The sequence below is a fragment of the Macaca mulatta genome, chromosome 2 (genome assembly GCF_049350105.2).
Source record: "Macaca mulatta isolate MMU2019108-1 chromosome 2, T2T-MMU8v2.0, whole genome shotgun sequence".
Classification (NCBI taxonomy): domain Eukaryota; kingdom Metazoa; phylum Chordata; class Mammalia; order Primates; family Cercopithecidae; genus Macaca; species Macaca mulatta.
This window is the reverse complement of record NC_133407.1, coordinates 191,441,976-191,466,681: the sequence shown is the minus strand read 5'-3', so window position 1 is coordinate 191,466,681 and position 24,706 is coordinate 191,441,976. Positions and strand designations below refer to the sequence as shown.

The window sequence follows — 24,706 nt, the reverse complement described above, 5'->3', positions numbered from 1 at the left end:
AGCCGAGAGGCCCCTGTCCGGCTAGGGAGGAGGGAAGGGGGAGGGAACTAGAGAGGAGGAGGAGGTTAGCCTAGGCAGCTACAGCGGCGGCGGCGCAGGGGCTGGTACGCGCTGGGCGGCGAGAGCCTCATGGCGGAGGAAGAGAGCGATCAAGAGGCCGAACGCCTCGGAGAAGAGCTTGTGGCCATTGTGGAGTCCCCGCTGGGCCCTGTGGGGCTTAGAGCTGCGGGCGACGGCAGAGGCGGCGCTGGCAGCGGCAACTGCGGCGGCGGCGTCGGGATCAGCAGTCGGGATTACTGCCGACGCTTCTGTCAGGTGAGGCGCCCGTTGGCCGCCCCGACTTGTCACCCGAGTCCTGGGCCTCTCTGCGTCTCCTGGCCTTCTCGTCCATGAATGTGGTCTATGTCCAGTGCCCGCTCCTCCCGAACAAGGAGGGTGAGGCTGAAGCTCCCTCCTCCACCTATCCGGCTTGGGGTGGGGGGCGGGGAGCAAGGCGAGGGTGACCCACGGGCTTAGGGTTGCTGAGAAAGTGAGAGTTTGTCGGGAATGAAGGGGCTGGAAAGAAGGAAGGTCGGCTGTCCGGAAAGCTCTGTCCTGACATGCCGTCCCTACCCCAAACAGACCTTCCTGCCCCAGAGTCCCGCCTTTCTTATGTTTCCTACCCTGCCTGGTCTTTCTCACCTCATTTGGCACCTCTGGAAACATTTTCTGCCTTCCCCTCTCCGCCGATTGCCCCCCGTGTTCTCCCCTTTTTTCCGGGATGGGAGACATGCCATCTTTCCTGTCACTGCCACTGTTCACCCTCTTCTAGGGTCTCCTGTCATCCCCTCACAAGATCTCGCTGGGCCGGCTCTCCAGTTGGCGTAGACGCTGACCCACGGTGATTTAGTTACTTTTTTCGGACAGAGGGTGCGTTAAGGCAGTGTGATTGTCATTTTTTTTTTTTTCTTTTTTAACCTCCTTCCCTTGACACACGCACTCTTTTCTAATTAACTGCTCATAATGAAAGCAATTTTCCTTAAACTCTTGCTCCGGTTAACATTACCAATCTCCCTCACCTTCAATTTATAATTTATTTTATTTAGCCTGTAAAATACAGTGTCTGAATGGTGACATTAAATTATTTACTCAGTCGATCGTCACAGGGGTTTGATGTTGTTCAAAGTGTTTGTAATCAAATATGGCAAATATACCCCTACTTGTTTAGAGGTAAAGTTTGAGTACTCTGAATTCTCATCTACTTGCATTTATAAGTTAAACGGTTTGTTCCCATTCACAACAATCTTTTTTTGCAAGCTATTTTGGGGAAAAAAAAATTTAACTGCTCCTTTTCCATCCCATCCCTTTTAAAATGTATCTATTATTTTGGACGTACAGGGTTCAGATTCTGGCTCCACCATCTCCTGGCAGAAATTACTACCTTGAACAAGTTACTCTGTGTCAAAGAGGAATAATAGTTAAATAAATATGTGAAGGGTTTGAATCAGGTAGCTATTAATTTCATTCTGATAACAAGTAGGAAATAAAGTTAATGAGAAGTGGGCATCATGTTTGCTGACATTTCTTTCAATGCTTCTACGGAATTTCTTTCAATGCTTGTAAGGGAAAGCTTGTAAGAATTCCCTTACAAGCACTGAAAGAAAAAGGATGGAGTTAATATTTTTCAGGTAAGTTTTTAATGCTTTAATTTAAATTGCCTTTTGAATTCATGTTTTCCCCCAGTGTCATAAAGAAGTTGGTTTGAAGGGTGTGTCAGTTTCTTTGGCATTGCTATTTAATGACTTTCTTGAAAATGTATTTTTATTTTGATAATTGGCATTCACTTTTATTTTGAAAATTGGCATTCAGTGTCTTGTTTTCAGAGCACTTGTTTTTTCTAACCATACCTTTTACATCTAGGAACTACGCTATTGGTAGATTTTGTATCTATAGGAATTGTAAACTTCTGAAGATTAGGATACAATTTATATTTTTAATATATTCAGGGGCTGAAAATTTATTTAATTTTTTTGTTTTGCTTTTTATATCAATAATGAGCAACTAAAATTTTAAAATAAATGACAAATTTAGCCTGAAAACACAGTGACTGAATAGTGACAGTACAATATATTAAGAACAAATGAAGTTGACTACTTTATGACTTCCCTACCTCCTGTATATCCAAGGAAATAAAACAGGAAGAACTTAATGAACGTTTATTTTCTATTGCTAAATTATGTTAGACTGACATACTTTCATGTTACCAACTTTTACCTGAAACATAGTTTATTACCTGAAACTTTACATATTTTATAATACTCTGGATTACTGATAGATATGCTCTGAGGTTCTGTCCTGATTTTACTTTGCAGGTGAGCTTTGTGAAGTCCTTTTTCATATTAAAGCTTTTGGATGGAATAAAATATTCCTTTATTAATTTGACTTGTATGTACCAGAAATAAAATTCTGCCATAGTAATTGCTTCATTTGTCAGTAAGGGAAGCAGGGGATTATTTAATCTAATTCCTAGTCGAAGATTTCTTTTTAAAAATTTGGTTTTCTGACACTTACTGAGGCTAATATTAAGTATAATAATTTGTATTTATTAGTGAATGACTTATTCATGAGTAATGAAATGGATATTGTGCAGTTGGGGTATGTGACAGTTAACTAAATACATGAATTATACAGACAGCCTAGTGGTGTTTCAAAGAAAGGCTCTGGTTTATCTTCCTCTTTTTAGAGGGAAATATGAATCAAAATTTCTTGGCAGTTAGTTGTGTGGGCAAAGGGAGAGAGGAAGGAACACTTCTTTTCCAGAGCGGTTTTTGTGTCTTTTACCATAAGGAAAAGTAAAGCAGAAGATACAGTGTAATGTTGGACTGGCCCTATCACATCCTCCCTTGGCCCTTGTTAGCTGACTCAATAAATGCTTAAATAAAACTGGCCCTTAACTGATACTTAATTTGCTTTGAGGATGAAAAGTAGGGGAAAGTAACTGTTATGGAAGACCTACTAACTCTTAAGCTTCAGACAGCAAGTAACATAGCTGAAATTGAGGACTGAGCAAGTTAATGTGTCTTAGTTTCCATTATGTAGACATGCTGGGATTTGAACTCAGTCTTCAGTTTCTGCTGAAAAGCAGATTGAAATTATAAGTAAATCCTCAATTATAGAGGGTTTTTTTTTTTTTTTTTTTTTTTTGCAAGTGCTGTGAAAGGAAAAAGAAGTTACTGGAAATAACTTGGTATCATGGATGAAAAGTTTATAAAGTACTCTTTCATTATGACACAGTAGTAAACAATATTTCAAGAAGCAGACTATTATTGTCTGACTTGTTAAGTGCTGTAAACACTTTTCTAATTCCTGAAAGTTTTAATGATTCAATTTATTTTGTCACCAAATACACTGAATTTGTTATAAATTGATTGTAAACTAAGGAAGTTAAGATACTTCTTAGTACAGTGCCAGAATGAATGTAATGAGTAATAAAAAACAATTTCTGGAACCATTTTGATATGTTGATTGAAATATAATTTAAAATTATTTCATACTACAATGGGGTTAATATTCATGCCACAAGGATGTCATGAATATAAAAAGAGAGAAGAATATAAAGTACTTAGTATTGTACCTAGCACACAGATAGACTTAAATAGGTAGATGCTATTAGTATTTCTCTCTTGTAAAATCCTCTGAGGATTCAGGAGGGACGTTAGAGATAATCTGTAGGTAGCTTATAATTTGTGTTTTGCACTAAACTTGAGAGAAAATTTAGAAATGTTACAATTCTTAAATTCTGTTATTTAACTAGAAAAGCTGAATGCTCCTGGTGAAACACAATGATTTATAAAACAATTATGGCAGGGGTTCGTAACATCTCTATGGCAGGGGTTCTTGGATTTTGTTTCCCTTAGGAGACATTTGGCAATGTCAGGAGATACTTTTGATTGTCATGATTGAGGTTTGCTGCTGACATCTAGTGCATGGAGGCTAGAGATGCTACTGAACATCCTACAACGCACAGGATAGCTCGAACAGCAAAGAATTATCTGGTTCGGAATATCCATAGTGCCGAGGTTGTGAAACTTGGCTGTACCCTTACTTTGGGACTCTTAGTGGGTACCTTATATGTGTAATGCTGATATAAATGGCAGCAAAGTTTTTAATGATCCTCAAATACTTTTTAAGTAACGACTATGGGCCAGTCACTGTAATAGCTGCCTTAAGAGATGGTATTCACAGAAAAGAGAGTTTGTCTCATTGTGTTATAAAATCCATTCTAATGTCTGTTAATTTAGAGAAATTAAAATTTGTCTCAGGAAGAAACAATCCTTATTTCTTGGTCTTGGTATAGGATTTACATAATACTTATTAGAGCTCTATGAGTAGTTTTCTAGGGTATAATACATTTTTACTAATTCTTGCTATTAATTGGGATTATTTTTATCTTTAATTTTTATTAATGTACATAGTTTTAAGAAGTCATATAAGGCCTAAATACCAGGAATTGCATTTTGGTGCTAATGGAGACCTGGTTTAAACAAGGTGGGCATTTATTTCTTATGTAAAAAAATCTTTAATAGACAGTGTAGGGATGGTACAGTGGCCATACTATCATTTGCTCTTTCTTACCAGTCATCCTTGTCTTACCATCCTGAGTTTGTGACATGATCCAAGGTAGTTGCTTGAGTCCCAACTATCACATCTGACTTCCCAGTGGCAGGAGCTGGTTGTCTCTATGGTGTAAACCAAAACAACTTGTCCTAAATCCTACTCAGTGACCCACTTTCATCTTGTGAGTTGATCCCCATCTGAAAAGAATGTTAGGAAATTTTTCTAGATTTTTGATTCTGTCAGTATGGAAGAAAACAAGAATAGATATTATTGAAACAACCAGCTTCCTTCTTTTCCTTTCTTTTTGCCACAGCTTATAACAAAAAATAGCAGTCATGTCCTGTCCTCTTCCTTTTCTACTTCTTATTCTCCAGAGGCTATCACTGGCAACTTTTTGAGTTTTGATGTTTACCTCTATATTTATAAGTAATTTTTTCCCTAGTTGTTTTAGATGGAATCAGTTGGCCTAGTACAGGAAGGACGTAGGGACTACCTACGTCTCACTATTGATCTCACTATTGAGCATGTTCACTATGTACACTTCGATTATACGGCGTTTTTGTTTATCCCCTTCCTTCCTCCTACTCTGTGTCCAAATGTTCAGTCTCTCAGAGAATTAGGAGTTAGTTTCCATTGTTTTGTTAGGGGAGGGACCTGGGGGAGATTTTGAACTGATCTTTTTGTTTCTGACTCTGTTTTCACTTCTTTTGGTGGTATGTGGTGCCTCAAATTCCTGAGATGTTCTGGGGTTCTGGGGTTTTTTCAAGCACATATTAGCTTGTTCCCAAACTCCCTCTACTGATGGCTTGGCTTTCAGTTTCTTGGGTCTATTAAGTCAGTTACCACCCATCCATCTAATTTCCAATACCCATTTGTAGATATCTTTCCTTTTTCATTGCTTTGTCCTGTGGGTTTTGCTCTTTTAAAACACAAATATTTTTACTGTTATTTTAGTGGAGTTTTCAAGTAGGATCAGACGTAAATGTGGTTCTCTCTGCACATTTAACTAGAAGTCTCAAATCAGTTTTCTAGCTCAGTAAATAATAGTATGAAAGATGAAAAGTATTGAAAATAATTTGCAGTCACTTACTTTTGAAAAAGAGTATCCTATTTTCTGATCTATTCTGTAGTGAATATCCAGAGCTAGAAATAATTTAATTACATTGATTTACATTATGTGTTCCTTTTGGCCAAATTATTTTTATTTCTCAATTGCAAATGAAAATTTTAGCTTTTTAAAAAGTTTTCAAATTTTGTCACATTTGGGGTATTTCAAGTCTTCATAAAAGGTGAATTCCCTGGAAAGACATTAACTTGTTTATTATAATTAGGAAAAAACAAAGCAAATGAATCATGTTGATGGCTGTATTTGGGGAGCTAAATTTTTTTTTGTTGTTGTTATTGTTGCTCCTTAATGCCTTTATAGGTTGACTTTCAGAGTTGAGTTGAACTGATTGTTCATAATGACATTATTTGTAATAGCAAATCATTGAAAACCACCTAAATGACTATTATTAGGGGAGTTAGTACATATAATGTAATCCTATGTCCCTTCTCCCTAAACAATCATGTATTTAAAGAATATTTATTCATACAAGAAACTGTTTATAGTATAACTACTGAAAAGACACAGGACAAAGGTGTTTCACTTTTGTAAACAAAAAGACTGAAATATACCAAATTGTTGTTAACTTTGTAGTGTTATGCTTATGGCTGAATTTTATTTTTTACATTTGTTTATTTTTTAGATTTTAAAAAATTAAACCTACTTTATAATCAAAGAAAAAATAAAGTATATAAAATAAATTTCATTTTCTCTTCCTCACAGATTGTTTATTATTACTATTTTTTTGAGACAGGGTCTGGCTGGCTGTGTCGCTCAGGCTGGAGTGCAGTGTCTGCCATCTAGGCTCACTGCAGCCTCCCTGTCCCAGGCTAAAGTGATTCTCAGCACCCACCAGCCCCCACCCCCAGTAGCTGGGACTACAGGCATGCACCACCGTGCCTGGCTAAATTTTTGTAGTTTTAGTAGAGATGAGGTTTTACCATGATCTGCAGGCTGGTACTTTTTTTTTTTTTTTGAGACGGAGTCTGATTGCCTGTTGCCCAGGCGAGACTGCCCGCCTCCCGGGTTTACGCCATTCTCCTGCCTCAGCCTCCGGAGTAGCTGGGACTACAGGCGCCGGCCACCTCGCCCGACTAGTTTTTTTTTTTTTTTTTTAATTAATTTTTATTATTATTATACTTTAAGTTCTAGGGTACATGTGCATAACGTGCAGGTTTGTTACATATGTATACTTGTGCCATGTTGCTGTGCTGCACCCATCAACTCGTCAGCACCCATCAACTCGTCATTTACATCAGGTATAACTCCCAATGCAATCCCTCCCCCCTCCCCCCTCCCCCCTCCCCATGATAGGCCCCGGTGTGTGACGTTCCCCTTCCCGAGTCCAAGTGATCTCATTGTTCAGTTCCCACCTATGAGTGAGAACATACTAGTTTTTTGTACTTTTTAGTAGAGACGGGGTTTCACCGGGTTAGCCAGGATGGTCTCGATTTCCTGACCTCGTGATCCGCCTGTCTCGAACTCCCAAAGTGCTGGGATTACAGGCTTGAGCCACCGGGCCTGGCTGCAGGCTGGTCTTAACTGCTGAGGTCAAGTGATTCACCCACTGTAGCCTCCCATGGTGCTAGGATTACAGGCATGAGCCACCGCGCCTAGCCCTAGATTGGTTATTTTGTACAAATAGGTGCAAAGTTATTTTGAGTATGATGAAATTTTAATTGTTTCCCCAAAACATGTGAGATGCTTTTTTAAAAAAATGAATTGGTTAAACTTATGAACATCATTTTAGAATGACCAATGAGGTTCTAAACCTCAGTGACTTTTTTATACATAGTCTTTCATTAGATACATGATTATTATTGCTTTCCAAATAACCACTCATTACATTGCTTAAAAAATCTATCCCGGCCAGAGTGTGGTGGCTCACACCTGTAATCCCAGCACTTTGGGAGTCCAAGGCAGGCAAATCACTTGAGCTCAGGAGTTTGAGACCAGCCTGGGCAACATGGTGAAACCCTATCTCTACAAAAAAACAAAAAATTAGCTGGGTGTGGTGGCACACACCTGTAGTCCCAGCTACTTGGAAGGCTGAGGTGGGAGGATCGCTTATGCCCAGGAGGCGGAGTTTGCAGTGAGCAGAGATCTTCAGCCTGGGTGACAGAGCGAGACTCTGTGTAAAAAACAAAAAACAAAACCTCAATTTTAATTTTGTAGATACAATGGCAGGAGGAAATAATATTTGAATGGAGTCATTCCTTTTAAGTTTTTTAGTTATATCATCTTTTCACAGTTCTACCAAACACAAGTAAGACACCATTTGTACTGTTATGATTGGCACTGAATTTTCTGGCTTTCCTGCCAAAATGTGCTAAACTATACCTTAAAAATTATAAACAAAAACAAGAACTTTACGAAACCTGTAGTAAAATATTTGTCTGGTAAGATATGTGAAGAAATAAAATAAGATCAATTAAATCTGGCCCATTGAATGACACGTTAATTGTATATTAATATGTAATGTTAAAGATATTAGGAGGTGGTGGGACATTGTGGCAAACTAAATTTGAGAGAGGTTGAATTGTATAATTTATGAAATCCTAGAGTCCAGTACATTAACACTGTATACTGTCAACTTTTCAAAGCAGTGGTGAATACAAAAATAACTTAAAGACTCTAAGCAGTAGAAAAGTCACTAATGTGAAGGTTGAAGCTTGTCAATTATATAAGGCATTGGGGATATAGTGGTAAGCAAACAGACATTGCCCAATTTTGTGTGCAGTTATAACTTTGGTAAGTGCTATGAAGAAAAGGTATGTAATACTATAAATGGGAACCTAATAGGCTTGACTATGTATATTTGGATACTTGGGCAAGTTCTGCTCTACTGAGATCCTTTGGTTTGGTTTGATATGTTCAATTTAAGGTGCTTTTGCCTCATCCAAGGAGAGATCTTGAAGATAGCTGGATTTAACAGAAGCTAGAGCTCAAAAGGGAGGTCTGGTTATCATAGCTGTGTGGATGGTATTCAAAGTCATATGTGTGAATGAGCTCACATAGGGAGAGAAAATAGACTAGGAAAAGGAGAGGACCTTAAAACTAAAGCTTGAGGAGCCTCAAAATTGAATGTCTCAGTAGGAAAGAATGAGTCTTCAAATAAAGTTTGAGAAGGATTAAAGAGGTTTCAAAAACCCAGAGAACTGTGGTGTCACAAAAGGCAAGGGAAGAGAATGTTTCAGGATGGGGTGAATGGTAACTGGCATTGCAAACTGTTGAGATCCAATCGTTGAATTAACATGGAGTCTTGGGTGACTCTAAACAGAGCTGTTTTGGTGTAGTGATGGGATCAGGAGTCAGGCTGGAATAGTTCCAAGAGTGGGAGGTGAAGGAATAGACAGTAAGTGTAAATAACCTATAAAGGAGAAGGAAAGATATGGTGGTAACTGGAGGCATTGTGGATTGAAGGTAACAATTTTCTTTTCTTTTTTTTCTTTTAGTAAATTGGTGTGAACTGTGTACACTTAAAATCTAGTGAGAATGATCCATTTGAAAGGAAGCTATGAATCTACAAAAGAAGGGATTATATTATAAGACCTCTGAAGGGGAGGAAGGACAACACTGAAAGCACAAGTGGAGGGGTGTTACTTTATATAGGAGTTTTTGTGGTAGGAGTAAAGTTCATTTGTTAAGAGTACATGGAGGTGGTTGGTAGCTGATTAGAGAGGTATGTTGAATTGACCCACAGAACCATTTGAATTTGATCACTGTGAATGCAGAGTGACCACTAGTATGTACCTTTGTTCATCAGTGCTTATTTGTCTAGGTGAAGGCATACAAAATGAATTACATTCATTCAGGATTGGGTGTAGACTATGATAAATCAGTTAATTAACTTTGAAAAAGAAAGGGACAGACAGGTTCATTTTCAGGCTCCACTTGTGGCCAAACATAGTACAGAGAAGTGAAAGGAGAATAGAAGTGGTTGTATCAGTACATATTAATTAGACAGGTGCACAAAATTGCCCTGTGTACTGTGAAAATAAGTGTGCATATATAATGTCCTAATAAAATATGTACAGTTTGTTAATATGTATTTCTACAACTAGAGTTTATTGACATTAACCAGTATGTTTTGGTTACTCTAAAGTTGAAATATTATAAATACTATTCCTAGTGATTTGATGTGTGTATGTTAATGTTTTTAATATCTGAAAGCTATTATGGGAATAGTTTCTATATGTATATGCTGTATATATGTATATAACTCATTTTGAATGCTTTTCATGAATCAGGGACTGTGATAAGTCCTTTACCTGTTTTAGCTCATTTAATCCACTACCCTACAAGCTATGTGCCATTATTCTCATTTTTATAGGTCAGGAAACTAAGACCAGAAGAAATGGCGTGACTAAGTTCTGTACCTAGTATGTGATAATCAGACTGTAACCTAGCCAGTTTGACAGTCAAAAGCCAGCCCGTGCACTCAGCCTCTACAGTATACATATACATTGTATTATATCTAGGAATAAGCATTTGGTATCTATTGTATCATCTGTGCATATATATTTGATATATACTGTAGCTTACTAAAGCAGTTTTGATTGAGTGGAAGCATTGGAATGGACACTGTTGAAAAGACACCAGGCAGCAGAAACTAAAGATGTTCATAAACGTGAAACAGAAGAAAAAATCAAATTCAATCTAGCAGAAGTTCCCCATCAGAGGTGATTCTCAGGCCAGGCACAGTGGCTTACACCTGTAATCCCAGTACTTTGGGAGGCCGAGGCAGGTAGATTACCTGAGTCCAGGAGTTCAAGACCAGCCTGGCCAACATGGTGAAACCCCATGTCTATTAAAAATACAAAAATTAGTCGGGCATGGTGGTGCATGTCTGTATTCCCAGTTACTCGAGAGGCTGAGGCAGGAGAATCACTTGAACTCTGGAGGGGCAGAGGCTGCAGTGAGTCTAGATTGTGCCACTGCACTTCAGCCTGGGTGACGAAGTGAGACTCTGTTTTTAAAAAAAAAAAAAAAAAAAGTGATTCTCAACTCTTAGTCCACCCCCCAACCCACTTGAATGTGATATGCTTAGATGAGATAGTAACAATGGCTCAGTTACAACTTTTCTTCATCGCACTTAACTACACAAAACAGGACAATGTTTGCTTACCACTATATCCCCAGTGTCTTATATAATTGACAAGCTTCAACATTCACATCAGTGACTTTTCTACTACTTAGATGGAGAGTCTTTCAGTTATTTTTGTATTCACCACTGCTTTGGAAAGTTGACATTATAGAGTGTTAATGTACTGTATTTTAGTATATATAATATATTTGTAATATAATAATTTAGTAATATAATATATTACACAAATTATAGCAGTTCTCAAAATACAAAAGTTATGGTGACTACAAACCAGTAGAAGTTATTTTATGTTTATTATCTTGTGTTTTGAAAGCAGGAGGGTATGGGATGTGTTTTAAATGTTTATCATAAATGATTAAAGTTTGTCAGTCTCTCCATATTTACATTTAACCTTGAATATCTGGAAATCCTGCTAGTCCCAAATACAATGGATGTGCTTTTTTGCCCTTTATCTATAGTCTTACTGTGGTTTGACAAATCTCTCAAATTATAGAATTTATTTTTAAAGTCTAAAATTTACATATATTCCATTCTTATGAGAGCATGAAGATCTCTTTCAGCTGATGGGAGTACAGATCACCACAGCTTTTCTGGACTACAATTTACCAAGCTATGTTAGAAACCTTAAACTAATTTGTACCTTTTGACTTAGTCATTTTCCTGATAGCATTCATTTATGAGGAATTATAAATTTGGACACAATACTATTCTTCATAGCATTAATTATAATTAATGTAATGAATGAATTAGGAAACCAGAACATCTAAAATAGGTGAATATCTTTTCATCTCCCATAAATTAAAATTTTATGCAGCCATAAAAAATGATCTTTTCAGTGTCTATGTAAAGTTTTATTTGCATTTTCTTGGTGAGCAGATCCAAATTTTTTTTTTTCAATCAGATTCTTTTAAGAATTTCAAAACTTGCCAAACAAGTCCAACCCAACAATAATCCAGACACACCAAAAAAAGTTATGAACCTTTACTATACACCACTGTGGCAAAGGCAACACTGCCTGTTTTTTTTTTTTTTTTGCAAATAAATCATATTGGTGTTTGCCCATTTAATTTTATATATTCTGTGATTGCTTTCATGATATAACAGCAGGGCTGAATAATTGGGTTGGAGAAAGTATGGCCCATAAGCTACTTTCTGGCCCCTTAAGAAAAAGTATGTCAGTTCCTGTCCTAGATTCTCATTTATCGTTTGCAACAACTCTGTGAAATAAGTACTGTTTTTATCGTCATTTTGTGAATGATGCAGCTGAGACTCAGAGAGATTAAGCAGCTACCTTAAGACACACAGCTAGAAAAGGGATCAAGATGTTAATAGTAGTTATATGTGGGCAGTGCAGTGATGGATACTTTTTTCTCATATATTATCCAAATTTAATGTAGTGAGTATAAAACATAAAGCATAATCAAGAGGAGGGAAAGATATAAAACGTAGGTAGAAGAGAGTTGTGAGAATGTTAAAACTCATCTTTTCTCAATTTATTACTTTGATTTCTTGCATATCATCCTGTCATCCTGTGTTTATAAACTTAGAGTAGATATACAATTTTTGCTTTCCTTCCTGGCACCTAAAACTGTATTATGCAGTTCCCCAATTCTCGATTTGATTTAAAAAGAAAGAAATTATTATCTCGTTTCTTAAAAACTTCTGTATTGGGCCAGGTGTGGTGGCTCGCGGCTGTAATCCCAGCCCTTTGGGAGGCCAAGGTGGGCAGATCACCTGAGGTCAGGAGTTAGAGACCTGCCTGGCCAACACGGTGAAACTCCGTCTCCACTAAAGACACAAAAATTGGCCTGGCGCGGTGGCTCACGCCTGTAATCCCAGCACTTTGTAATCCCGCCGCCAAAGCAGGCGGATCACGAGGTCAGGAGATGGAGGCTATCCTGGCTAACTCGGTGAAACCCCGTTTCTACTAAAAATACAAAAAAATTAGCCGGGCGTGGTGTCGGGCGCCTGTAGTCCCAGCTACTCGGGAGGCTGAGGCAGGAGAATGGCGGGAATCCGGGAGGCGGAGCTTGCAGTGAGCCGAGATCGCGCCACTCACTCCAGCCTGGGCGACAGAGCGAGACTCCGCCTCAAACAAACAAACAAAAAAATCCCACAAAAATTAGCCGGACTTGCTGGTGTGTTCCTTTAATCTCAGCTACTCAGGAGGATGAGGCAAGAGAATCACTTGAATCCGGGAGGCAGAGGTTGCAGTGAGGTGAGATCGCGCCATTGCACTTCAGCCTGGGCGACAAGAGTGAGACTCGTCTCAAAAAAAAAATCAAAAAAATTTCTGTATCAAGTGAAGCCATTTTGTACTTAACTTTTGAGACTTTTTATCTTCTCTCATATTTTGAAGTTAACTTCAACAACTATTAAATACTCATAACTTATAAGTCCTCATAAAATGCTGTATTTGTCTTGTCAGACAGTACATAAATTGCTTTTTCTTAATATCAGTTGAATATTCTTAGATATCTTAGGCATAAATCTACATACATAAAGTACAATAATTGAGTATTGTAGAGGGTATTCCTTTAAGAAAATAATAGGTGCTATGTGAAAAGCGTCATTGTAGTGATTATAGGGAATTTAAAGGAAAAACCACACAATTCTTGCCCTAAAGGAACTGAATTACCTAGTAAGGGGGAAAAGGCATATCTAACCATTATTTCTGTCTGTTATGACCCTGATCCAAACCGTAGTTATCTTTCTCCTGGATTATTTTATTTCCCTGTTTCTACCTGTCCTCATTTTCAGCTTATTTTTTATGCAGTAGTCAATGTGATCCTTTTAAAGATACAAGTGAGGTCTCTTCCAGACCTTCCATACTTTTCTCAGAGTCAAAGCCAAAATCCGTATGGTGGACCACAGGGCTCCATAATCCTGCCCCATCTAGCATTATGACTTTCTCTTTTATTACTATACACTCACCAGCACTAGTGTTTTTGCCACTCCTTGTATGCATCTGCTTCTTGGCTTTTGTTTTGTCTGCCAGGAACATGTTTCATTTGGATATCTATATAGTTTGCTGTGGGATCCTGCTCAGATAGCCTCTTATTAGAGATAGAGGCCTTCCTTGAACACCCCATGTAAAGTAGCATCCCATCTCTAATATTCTTTTTCTCCTTACCTGTGTTTTATTAATATTATTTTAAGGTACTTAACACCATCTAATATACATTCATTTACGTCTTATCCCTCCACAAAAAAATGAAAGCATCAGTGAACTTGGTACACAGTAGGCACTCTAAGGTTTGAATAAATTAATGAATAAATATACATAAACTCTAAAATAGGGAAAATGTGATTAGTGCCATTATTTTAATTCCTATGCAAGTTCACATGGAGAGACCATTTCTGATAGAGATAATCTGGAAAATTTTAATGGATGAAATAGCATTTGACTTGACTCTTAAAAAAGTTGTTAGTGTTAAAATGTAGGCATGAAGAAAGGAAATAGTATGGGGTAGGTGGACATTTTAAGCAGAGGAGATAATCTGTCATGGCATATTTATGAATGGCAGTAGTTAATTGATTAGCACTATGGTTCTTAATGTGTGGATCTGCAGACCAGCAGTATGAGCATCACCTGCAAACTATTAGCAGTACAAATTATTGGCTCCACCCAGACCTACAGAATCTAGAATTGTGGGACTAGGGTTCAGCAATCTGATTGTCACATTTTCCCAATGATTCTGATGCATGCTAAAGTTTGAGAGCCACTGGACTAGAACATAGACTCAAAATAAAGTATTGGTAGATAATAAATTGGAAAAATGGATTGAGGCTTGGCTTAGGGATTTGAATTCTGTGGGATAACATAGCATTTAAGGGCAAAGTCATGCCATTATTAATCTTAAAATATTGTTTTAAGATACCACAGGAGGTAAAGAATGAAAGTCTACATAAAAAAAGTAAGCTATCGAAGTATCCCAGAAAAGAAATTGAGGGCCTGGCTGAATAATGGCAATGAACATGGAGTGGCTGGAACAGTTTCAAGGAATATTACGTACAATAAAGTACTTAGCATTTTGCTAAAAGTGGAGACAAGGCACCTAAGAATTCTATGAAATTATATTGGGTTTCTAATCTAAATATCTGAGAGTATAGTGATGGTATTAACAATAAATGGTGGGAGAAACAATTTAAGATATCTAAACGAACAGCATAGTTTTGGTTCTATTGGGTTTGAAGAGTTAGTGCATTCTTTTTAAAAAAGGAAGAATAAAAATTGTTCATCAGTCGCTACAATGTAATTTTTATTAATCTTGAGTATATTTATCCCTCTTTAAGAACAGAGCAGTGGATTTTCTAGTAACTTATGGTAAAGTTTACCAAAATGTAAAACTCATAATTTATTTTCTCCTTTTAGTAATATCTCAGTACTTAAGAGTATAAGGCTTTTTAAGAGAGGCAGTTTCTGTGTTTGAGAAAGCTAATTAACCTATGATAGTTTTTTAGTTTAAAATTTCCAGTTTTAATTTGAGGACATAAGTAGCTTTGGTACAGGGGACTAAATGTCCACAAAAATAAGAATTTACCAGATTTGATCATTTGTCTCCCATTTTTGAGTTCACAAAGAAAAATTAAAGTCTAGAGTCTAAAGACGTTAAGATCCCAAATTCTTCCCTTTCTAGAGTATTACTTAATCAGAACCAGTGGGTCTCTCATGTGCCCCTGTGATGTAGAGATGGGTCTTTTTCAGGAGCTGCAACTTGGGTGTCTTCCTCTGATTGGGAGTGGCTTCTTTTAGCCTTCTAAAGGAGAATTCTTTAACTTCCAGTCTCTTTTGTGTCTTACTTTTTCTTTTTTTTTTTTGTTTGAGACTGAGTCTGATTTTTTCTCCCAGGCTGGAGTGCAGTGGCTGATCTCGGCTCACTGCAACCTCTGCCTCCCAGGTTGAAGCGATTCTCCTGCCTCAGCCTCCCAAGCAGCTGGGATTACAGGCACCCACTGCCACGCCCGGCTACTTTTTATATTTTTAGTAGAGGTGGGGTTTCACCATGTTGGCCGGGCTGGCCTTGAACTCACCTCAAATGATCTGCCCGCCTCGGGCTTCCAAAGGGCTGGGAGTACAAGTGTGAGCCGCTGCGCCCAGCCTGTGTCTTACTTTCTTAAGGGTCTTGAAGATCAGTAGGGCAAACATTGATTACTGCACCCAACCCAATACACATTAAATTTAGAAATATACTAATATTTCTGTCAACTATACTATGTACTAAATTCAGGGAATTACTTTTGCCAGTAAAAATTAGTGATATCAGAAGGATGATGGATGTACAGAAAACAGGATACCAAGTGCATTTTGTTTTCAACCTCACCAGGCTCACCAGTGTGCCAGTTAGTTGTGCCAATTGCCAGTGGCCATAACTTGTGCTTATATTTTACTAGGAAAACTCATCAAGTGGTTAATTGTGCCACTGTCTGTTTACCATATTTTGTGGAGGGTGCTCTTACCCTATTTCCTCCTTCCTGAAAGTAGTATCCTAATTTCTGTCTTATTGCAAAGTTTACAAATTTCCATGGACGGTAGCCCTAGGTACCTCATCTTAATTGATGTTTCCTACTTTAGATTTCCATCATATTAAAAGCTTTTAATTTCTATTTCTTCTGTGTTTTCCCGGTATTCCTTATGCTGAAATAAGTATGGAATCTGTTTAGTGGCACCACTTCTACTGCCTGTTACAAAGAGCATATGACTTACTTGTAGTTTGTAAAGCTTCAAGCATAGTCATTTGCCTTGCAGTCTCCACAACCTGTGTTCTGCTCTTGCATCTGTATTTCTCTAGCCCCAAACATGTGCCAAGACATTTTTAGTCCTGTGCTACCTAGAGTGTTGCCACGCCCCCTGAAAGTTTTAGGCCTATCATAAAAACACTCTTTTTGTGCCCCCATATTTGTATTATTTGGATAATAACCTTTGAATGGGTATTTAAAGTGGAAATGCTTTTGTTGTTTCTGAAGTCTGCGCTTTTAGGAGCCCAGTAAAAACAATATCTCTTCTGCTGCTTGCTCTTTTAGACCTTTTCTTTGCTCTGCTTTTAATTATTCTAGGCCTTGCATAATTTGTTCTACTTTATTGGCAGAATAAACATTCATTTTTGTTACATTTCTTTCAGCAATAGTAGGATATGTCATTTCAGATAAGCAGCTGGTTTTTGTGTTTGTTTACATTTGAGCCTGTTCTTAAATTTGCCTCGCCTATTTTCCTTTTCTTTTCTCTTGGTTTTTTTTGTTCCTTCAGTTGTCTCTTGTAGTGTCTTCCATATTGTTAGAGAAGGAAAGTCAAGGAGTTCCAAGTTCATCAAAAAGCATTCAATATCAAGCAAATTTTGCTCACTCTCGTCTCTGACTTAAGAAAAAAAATCTTACCAGCACAACATTGAACCCAAGACTGACCTCTTAACTTTGTTTCTTTTCAGCATAGCTTTTCCCATTCACTCCCCTGAGACCTAACTCTGACTTTCTGGAGCACTTTTCTTTATGGCATAGTGCCATACCATATGTTGTCATTTGTAGTAACTATTAACCTGAAATGCACCTGAAATGCTTCAGATATTTTAAGGTAATCTCCCTGCTTTTTATCAAATCTTTACAGATTTTATATTACTTGTATAGTAGTCTCAGTCTTCAAGGTGTGGTTTTTTATAGACTTTCCTTTTTTTTTTTTTTTTTTTTTTTTTTTAGATGGAGTCTCGCTCTTTTGCCCAGGCTGGAGTGCAGTGGCGTGATCTCGGCTCACTGCAACCTCCGCCTCCTGGGTTCAAGCAACTCTCCTGCCTCAGCCTCCTGAGTAGCTGGGATTACAGGCGCCCGCCACCACGCCAAGCTAACTTTTGTATTTTTAGTAGAGATGGGGTTTCACCACGTTGGTCAGGCTGGTCTCGAACCCCTGACCTCGTGATCCACCCACCTCGGCCTCCCAAAGTGCTGGGATTACAGGCGTGAGCCACCGCGCCGGGCCCTATTATAGACTTTCTATCTGTCTTTTAAAAAGCAAGCTTTTGCCATACTGCCATAGTTGGATCTCCAGTCTGGTTCACTCTTGACATTTCCATCCCATCGTTACCTTCTGTCCCGCAGTTAGGTACATTTGTAAACAGTCACTCTTCCTTTATTTTGAGTAACATCTATATTCTTTTTTTTTTCCTCTAATTTCATCTTTAAGTACAGTTACTTCCGACATGTATCTCCTTTTTCTTTTTTGATACCTGTCTAGTCTAGCCTCTAAGAGTAAACTCTTATTCCTAAGGAAGTCCCTCTTCTATCTTAATCAGTATGCCCTCCTTTTATTTTTCTTTAATTCTTCCACTGTTGATTGTGAGTGCGTCATCTGTTTTTTTTTTTTTTTTTTTTTAAACAAATTTAGTTCTTGAAACTGAGCAAACCTCATCCTACAGTTGGTGTTTGTTCATCCCTTATTTTAATCTGATCTTCATGTACTTCTTGTGCATATATTTTGGGGTTCCCTTGTCCATGCACCAATTTTAATATTTATGAAGGAAGCATTTAATAGACTGCTCTCAGCTCTGATTTTGGAATCAAATGAAAAGTTGGCAGGGGTCAAAATTCATCAAAAGCCTTTAAAATGACCTACTATTTATAAGAGGAAATTTGGATCTTTAGGCAGATACCTAAGCTGCCACATGGAGGACTCTGACCTGCCTCAAACCTGGTGGAAGTAGACAGCTCAAGAGGGATATGAGAACCAGACCAATACATTAACCTTGGCCAGGAGCTGATAGACTCTTACTGGTATTGTTGATTTTACTTCCATGGGGTAAAAGAATTTTAGGGAAGGAGGAAAATCATCCTTTCACTGGTATTTTTTGAGATGGAGTAAGTTCTTATTTTATAAACAGGAATGTAGAGGAAAAGAGAAAAAGTTTGCCCCAAACTTACCATGTCCAGAATTTAGGAAGAGGATAAAAATACAAGAATCAGAATAGAGGAGGAGGATTCTGAATGAATTTGTGTTGTTTAGCCTTCTCTATTCATCTCTCTTTCACGCACCGATATAGGCAGTCTGTTTTCCATTTCTTTGCCGTGGCTTATAAAATGTTGGTTGCTACAAAAAAGAGAAAAAGTTACAGACTTAAATTTGTATGGGGAATCATTGTTCTTCATTTAATTTATGAAATATACCTATGAAAAACTTGCATTTGTGGGAATGTCAGAAAAATTATACTGCTTCTGAGATAGGGATACCTTTTCAAAATAACAGATAGGAAAGATAAATGAAACATGCTTTAATACTATTTTTATGTAAACTAACAGAATGCAATTTAACAGAATATTTTAAAAAACTGAAGAAGTCATAACTGATTTTAAATATTAATGTCAAATGTCTTGGTTCAAAGAGTTATTTACTGTGTGTTTAATGGAAATCATTTCTGAAAACCAAGGTTTTTTTTTTTTTTTTTTTAGTGTAAAAGTAATTTTGTATACTCTGTTGTAGCTTCACCGTATTTCATGAGTCACCAAAGCCTCTTGTTTTGTATATATATTGAATTTTAGGTGACTATTGTGAATGTAAATAAAACTACTTCATAGGCTGAATTCGTTTGTAAAATTTCTTTGTATTTGATATAAAACATGCTTAATATGCTAATTCTGGAATCCCTATATTAGCAAGTATAATACTTATTACATTTGAAACTTTTGTGAGTATCTGACTGATTTCTTTGTTAAACTAGTAGGGTTTTGATACATATTCTTTCCTCTTGGATGGAATTAATTCCTATAACATTATTTAATTTCATTCCTTCTTGTGCATGTTCATTATCTTCTATTAAATCAGCTGGTGTGAATGAAGGGGGTAGACCCTCTGCTTTGCATAGAAAAATAAAACTACTTCATTTTATTTTTGAAATTTCTAACAAGGTGAATGATTTTCAAATCAGTAACTAACTGTGGTTAAAAGTATTAAAGCCCAAAACAGGTAGGGAAAGCTGATAGGGTATTTTAAATAAGTTTAAATCTCATCCCAGGATACGGGGGAGGGGTGGGACAGGAAACACTTTATTTAAGATTTGAAGATACAAATAACTGAAGACATGCTGTTAGTCTAAATATGGGGAAATATTCTGTTTTTCAAAAAGGTAGGTTATGGGAACAGATGACCACTAAAAGTAATATAATGTTGAGCAAAATTATTGATGGTTAGAAAGGTAGCTCTTCATTTCTAGCCATCACTATGGGTTCATTAAATCAGGTCATTCCAAATTTTTGTTTCTACTTTAAAAAAATGGATTACTGGTAATGGATATGAGAGAGATGACAGACTCAGCATATATGGATTTCAGCATGGTTTTGTATACAGAATTTCTCATGGTATTCTTATAGATAGATAGGGAGATGGGGGATGGATTAGTATTAGTAACTGACTTAACACTCTTGCCTAAAGAATACTGATTAATGGTTCTAAGGTTAGCTAAGGAACTGAACTTGGTACTATTATAAATATCTCTGTGTGAATTTTTTTTGTATACAACTTTTATGATAAAATAAAAAACTAACTTTTCAGATTTATAGGTGTCACAAACTGGGAGGAAATGCTAATGTACTGGCTAAAAAGGCAGTGTTGAAGGTTTGGGCTGAAACTTAAGAATGGGAAAAGTGAGAGGATTAACGTACAATTATACCGTAAAAAATCAACTATAAAAAGTTATGGGATCTATATGAAAAAGTATTTTTGCTGAGTCAACCTAAAGTAACTTCAAACTAAATTAATATTATCATAGAGTCAAAAACAGGGAGATGATAGTCCAACTTATTCTGACTAGAGTTAACTGAAGTCTTATGTTACATTTTGGGAGCTTTATTTAAGAGGAACATGCACATTTTGGAGCACAGACAGATATGCTAATGAGAACTAAAAATTTTGTAGACTATGGAGAAATAGTTAAAATGATGAAAGGATAGCAGATATTTAATCTAGGCAGAGACTATAATAAAGATGTATCTGATAGCTGCCTTATAATATTTGATGGGATATTGCATGTTTTATTTACATAATTTTAAAACTTCAAACTAGAACTGATAGATGGATGTCACATCTGTTTTTGCTTCATAATGAAGAATCTTCTAATAAAGATGTCTGTAAAGTTAAGTAAATTGTCATTTGAGATGGTGCATTCCCCATCAGTAACAGTATTCATGTTGGTTAACTCTCTGGGAGTGATACTGTAATGGGTATTTTTGCTCTGGTTGGTAGGTTGGACTAGATAATCTTCAAGATTCCTTTTAACAGTATGATTGTATGGAATATTAATATTTTAGAGAGATGTTTACTCCATTTTCCATTTTGAAAAGGTTTTGTCTTATTACATTTACAGAACCTATCAAATACATTAATGTTGTATAAATACCAGCTTTTAAAGAGTAGTGAGTTGAACAGTATGCTTTACTAAGCCCCCAAAAGTACCAGGTTTTAGTTGCTTGCTACTGTAGATTATGTTCTTTGCAGATTTCCAACAACTTTTAACTTGGAATGTATTTCTAAACCATTTTGGTGTTTTTTTTTTTTTTTTAAACATGACTTTTAGATTTCCATTACATGATTATCCTGATAGAAAAGGTCAAATTGACAAGTGACTCTCTTTTTTCCAAACAATTTATCTTTTTCATTCTCCAGGGAGAATTGTAAAAACAGTGAGTCTTCAGGTATCTGTTCAGGCATGTAGCATTTTATTTATATTGCCGTATGTAGGATATGCTTTGTTTGTCAGATGAGTATCGAACTAAATAGCTGAAACTCAGCAGTCGTTTTCAGATTTTATTTAGGAGTGATCTGTTTGCTTGCTAAAAGTGAGTAAAATTTGTTGTAATTAATCATACTTGGAAACAAATAATGAACCAGTTCTTAATGATGTAATGAAATTGTCACTAAAGCAAGCTTGATTTTGTCATTTTCTTTTCTTAAAACAAGGTGCACTAGTAATGGTGCACTTTATATCCGTACCATTTTTATATCTGAAAGCTCTTGTTTGTTACATGCCAGAAATTATCGTATATTTTAATATATGTCTTACTTAAATTTTCAGTAGGCCTGTGATTAAAGTGATATTAAATTCATTTTATAGGTAATTTAGAATAGAAGTTTAATGACTTTGCTAAGGTTACCAGCTAATGAGTGACAGAGCTGGAATTCAAACCTAGGTCTGTCTGCTTCCAAAGCCTATACTCTTTCCATTCTGCTGCCAATTTACCTGCTTTATTTTTCCATCTGACTCTTAAAATAATACCTACAGGCAAGGGCAAATCTTGAGGTGCAAATAGGCAATAAAGTGGAAAAAGTAAATGTAGAAATCTGCTTATGTTATCAAATAACATCCAGAAAATCTATAACAACATTGAAATTTGAGAGAAAAGGATGAACAGATAGATTTGTTTTAAATAAAAACTGAACTAATTTTAGACTTACAGAATACAGTACAGCTATCAAGAACGGGAGAGTAACATTGGTACAATAGTCACAAAATTGTAGACCTTTTCATATTTTTCCACTAATGTTCTTTTCCAATTCCAGGATGTTATCCATGATCTCACATTGTATTTAGTTGTTTCTCCTTAGTCCCTTCCAAACAGTTCCTCAGTCTTTCCTTGCCTTTGCTTGCCATTTTTGAAGAACACTGATCAGTTATTAATATTTTTTAGAATATCCCTCACTTTGGGTTTGTCTGATGTTTTCTTGTGACTGGAATCAGTCTGTGCATTTTTGGCAGAAGTACCACAAAAATGGCATTGTGTCTTTCTCAATGTATTGTTATGAAGAGATTCATGATAATAGTGTATTTTATTATATAGTTCACAGGTGATATTTACCTTGATGGCTTTAAGTTTATGTTTGTGAGGATTTTCCACTCTAATGTTACTGTCTATGTATCTGTTGATAAATGTCTTGGGGGAGATACTTTGAGACTGCAAATCCTGCTTCTCCTCAAACTTTCACTCATTATTAACATCAATGCATGGATGTTGTCTGCAACATTTGTCATTGTGGTGTCTGCCTAGTGGTGCTTCTCTGTCTTTTTCCTTCTTTCACTGTAAGAAACAGCTGTTTCATTGCTAACATTTATTATTTGTATATGTATGGACTTACATATATTTTATTGTATGGATTAAAGTCCAATGCTATCATTATTTTGTTGTTCAAGTTGTGCCAGCTTTAGCCTTTTGGAGCTCTTTCAGGTTGACTCCCATATTCTCATATCCTGTTGTTTTCACAGCATTTCTCTACTTTCTGGGAACACAAGATGTTCCAGGCTCATCTTGTGTTTTCCCTATCCCAGCTCTGGAATCAACTGCTTTGTTCATTTTATTGGAGAATGGTGTTTAGAGACCAAGATTTGGGCACTAAGTGTGTTACTGTTACTGTAGAGTCATTGCTTCTAGGATCTCTCAATGGATAGCTAAGAAATATTTTTATATATACAACTACATTACATATGAATAACATAAGCATACTCAAGGGCGTAAGACTAACCTAATGTGTTTTAAAACATTTTAGGTATTTAGAAAATTAGCAAACTTATCAGGGCACAGATTGTATTAGTCTGTGTTCAACACATTCCTACAGGTGTGTATCACAGCCATTCTTTGACGCTCCTAAAATGGAGAGTCATTGTGACATATCTTCTGGTTTGTTAATTTTTTTTTTTTTTTTTAAGACAGTCTCACTTTGTCGCCAGGCTGGAGTGCAGTGGCGCGATCTCGGCTCACTGCAACGTCTGCCTTCCAGTTCAAGCGATTCTCCTGCCTTAGCCTTCCAAGTAGCTAGGACTACCGGCGCGTGCCACCACGCCCAGCTAATTTTTGTATTTTTAGTAGAGACAGGGTTTCACCATGTTGGCTAGGAGGGTCTCGATCTCTTGACCTTGTGATCCGCCCACCTCGGCCTCCCATAGTGTTGGGATTACAGGCGTGAGCCACTGTGCCTGGCTTGTTAATCAGTTTTTAAAAGTGACTGGGTTCGCTGTAAACAAATGATGAACTTAATATTAGTGAACAGCTTGACTGACACCTATGAACTGTGAGGTGTTTGAGGTAAGGAAAGTTGATGACAATGGGAGTCTTCAGGGAGGAGAGAATAACAGGGATGTGAATAGCCAACTAATAGAAATAAAGACATGCTTGATACTGTGTTAATGATCTAGTCTGTTAATATGGGTTTAGATATGAAGATCATTGTTTGCTTAGTGACAAACTAATGTTTGGTAGTTTTCTTTGTTATATTACAAAAAAGGAGAGGTCAATTAAGAAACAGATACCGATATTTTAGTTGATCACTTTATATGTTTAAATAGTTGTATATTACTTAGGCTGCCATAAGAAAATGCTGGGTGGCTTAAACAACATAAATTTATTTTCTCACAGTTCTGGAGACTGGAAGTCCCAGATCAGGATGGCAGCATGGTCATGTTCTGGTGAGGGCTCTTTTCATGGCTTGCAGATGACCTGTTCTTGCTGTGCTCACATGGCCATTCTTTGGTGAATGTGCATAGAGAAAGAGAGAGGTCTTTCTGCCTCCTCCTTTTCTTCCCTCCCCCTCCTCACTCCTCCTCATGCCTCTCACTCTTCCTCACTCCTCCTCCCTCTTCCTCACTCCTCCTCCCTCTTCCTCCTCCTCACCACCAATTCTACTGGAATAGGATTTCACCTTTATGACCTCATTTAAACTTAATTACTTCCTCAAAGCCCTATCTTCAAATACAGTCCCACTGAGGGTTAGGGCTTCAACAAATGAATTTTAGGAGGACAAAATTCAGTCCTTAACAATTTAGATGATGTATTTTAGGGTTCCTAAATGATTTAATGTAATTTTAACTTAATAGTTTTATATTAAGTTTACATTTTGACAGTTTTGACTGACAAGTCTTCTCTCATTCTCACAT

At 36.9% G+C, this 24,706-nt stretch overlaps 1 protein-coding gene and 1 long non-coding RNA gene across 15 annotated transcripts in view; one reads left to right on the top strand and one right to left on the bottom strand.

Annotated features, from left to right (window-relative positions):
• The first annotated feature begins 62 nt into the window (after window positions 1-62).
• Window positions 63-24,706, top strand: part of ZNF654 (zinc finger protein 654) — an 82,592-nt gene continuing 57,948 nt past the window's right edge. For all 14 annotated transcript variants that reach the window (XM_077994312.1, XM_028844717.2, XM_028844714.2 and 11 more), the window contains exon 1: window positions 63-315. Coding sequence is in view for 4 of the 14 variants with exons in the window: in XM_028844713.2 (XP_028700546.2) it covers window positions 130-315 (186 nt within the window). In the remaining 10 variants the exon portion in view is untranslated. The remainder of the gene's footprint in view (window positions 316-24,706) is intronic.
• The window catches only part of LOC106996063 (uncharacterized), a 69,764-nt gene continuing 63,183 nt past the window's right edge, over window positions 18,126-24,706 (bottom strand). The window contains exon 3 of the long non-coding RNA XR_013414593.1: window positions 18,126-18,879. This is a non-coding gene — a long non-coding RNA (uncharacterized LOC106996063). The remainder of the gene's footprint in view (window positions 18,880-24,706) is intronic.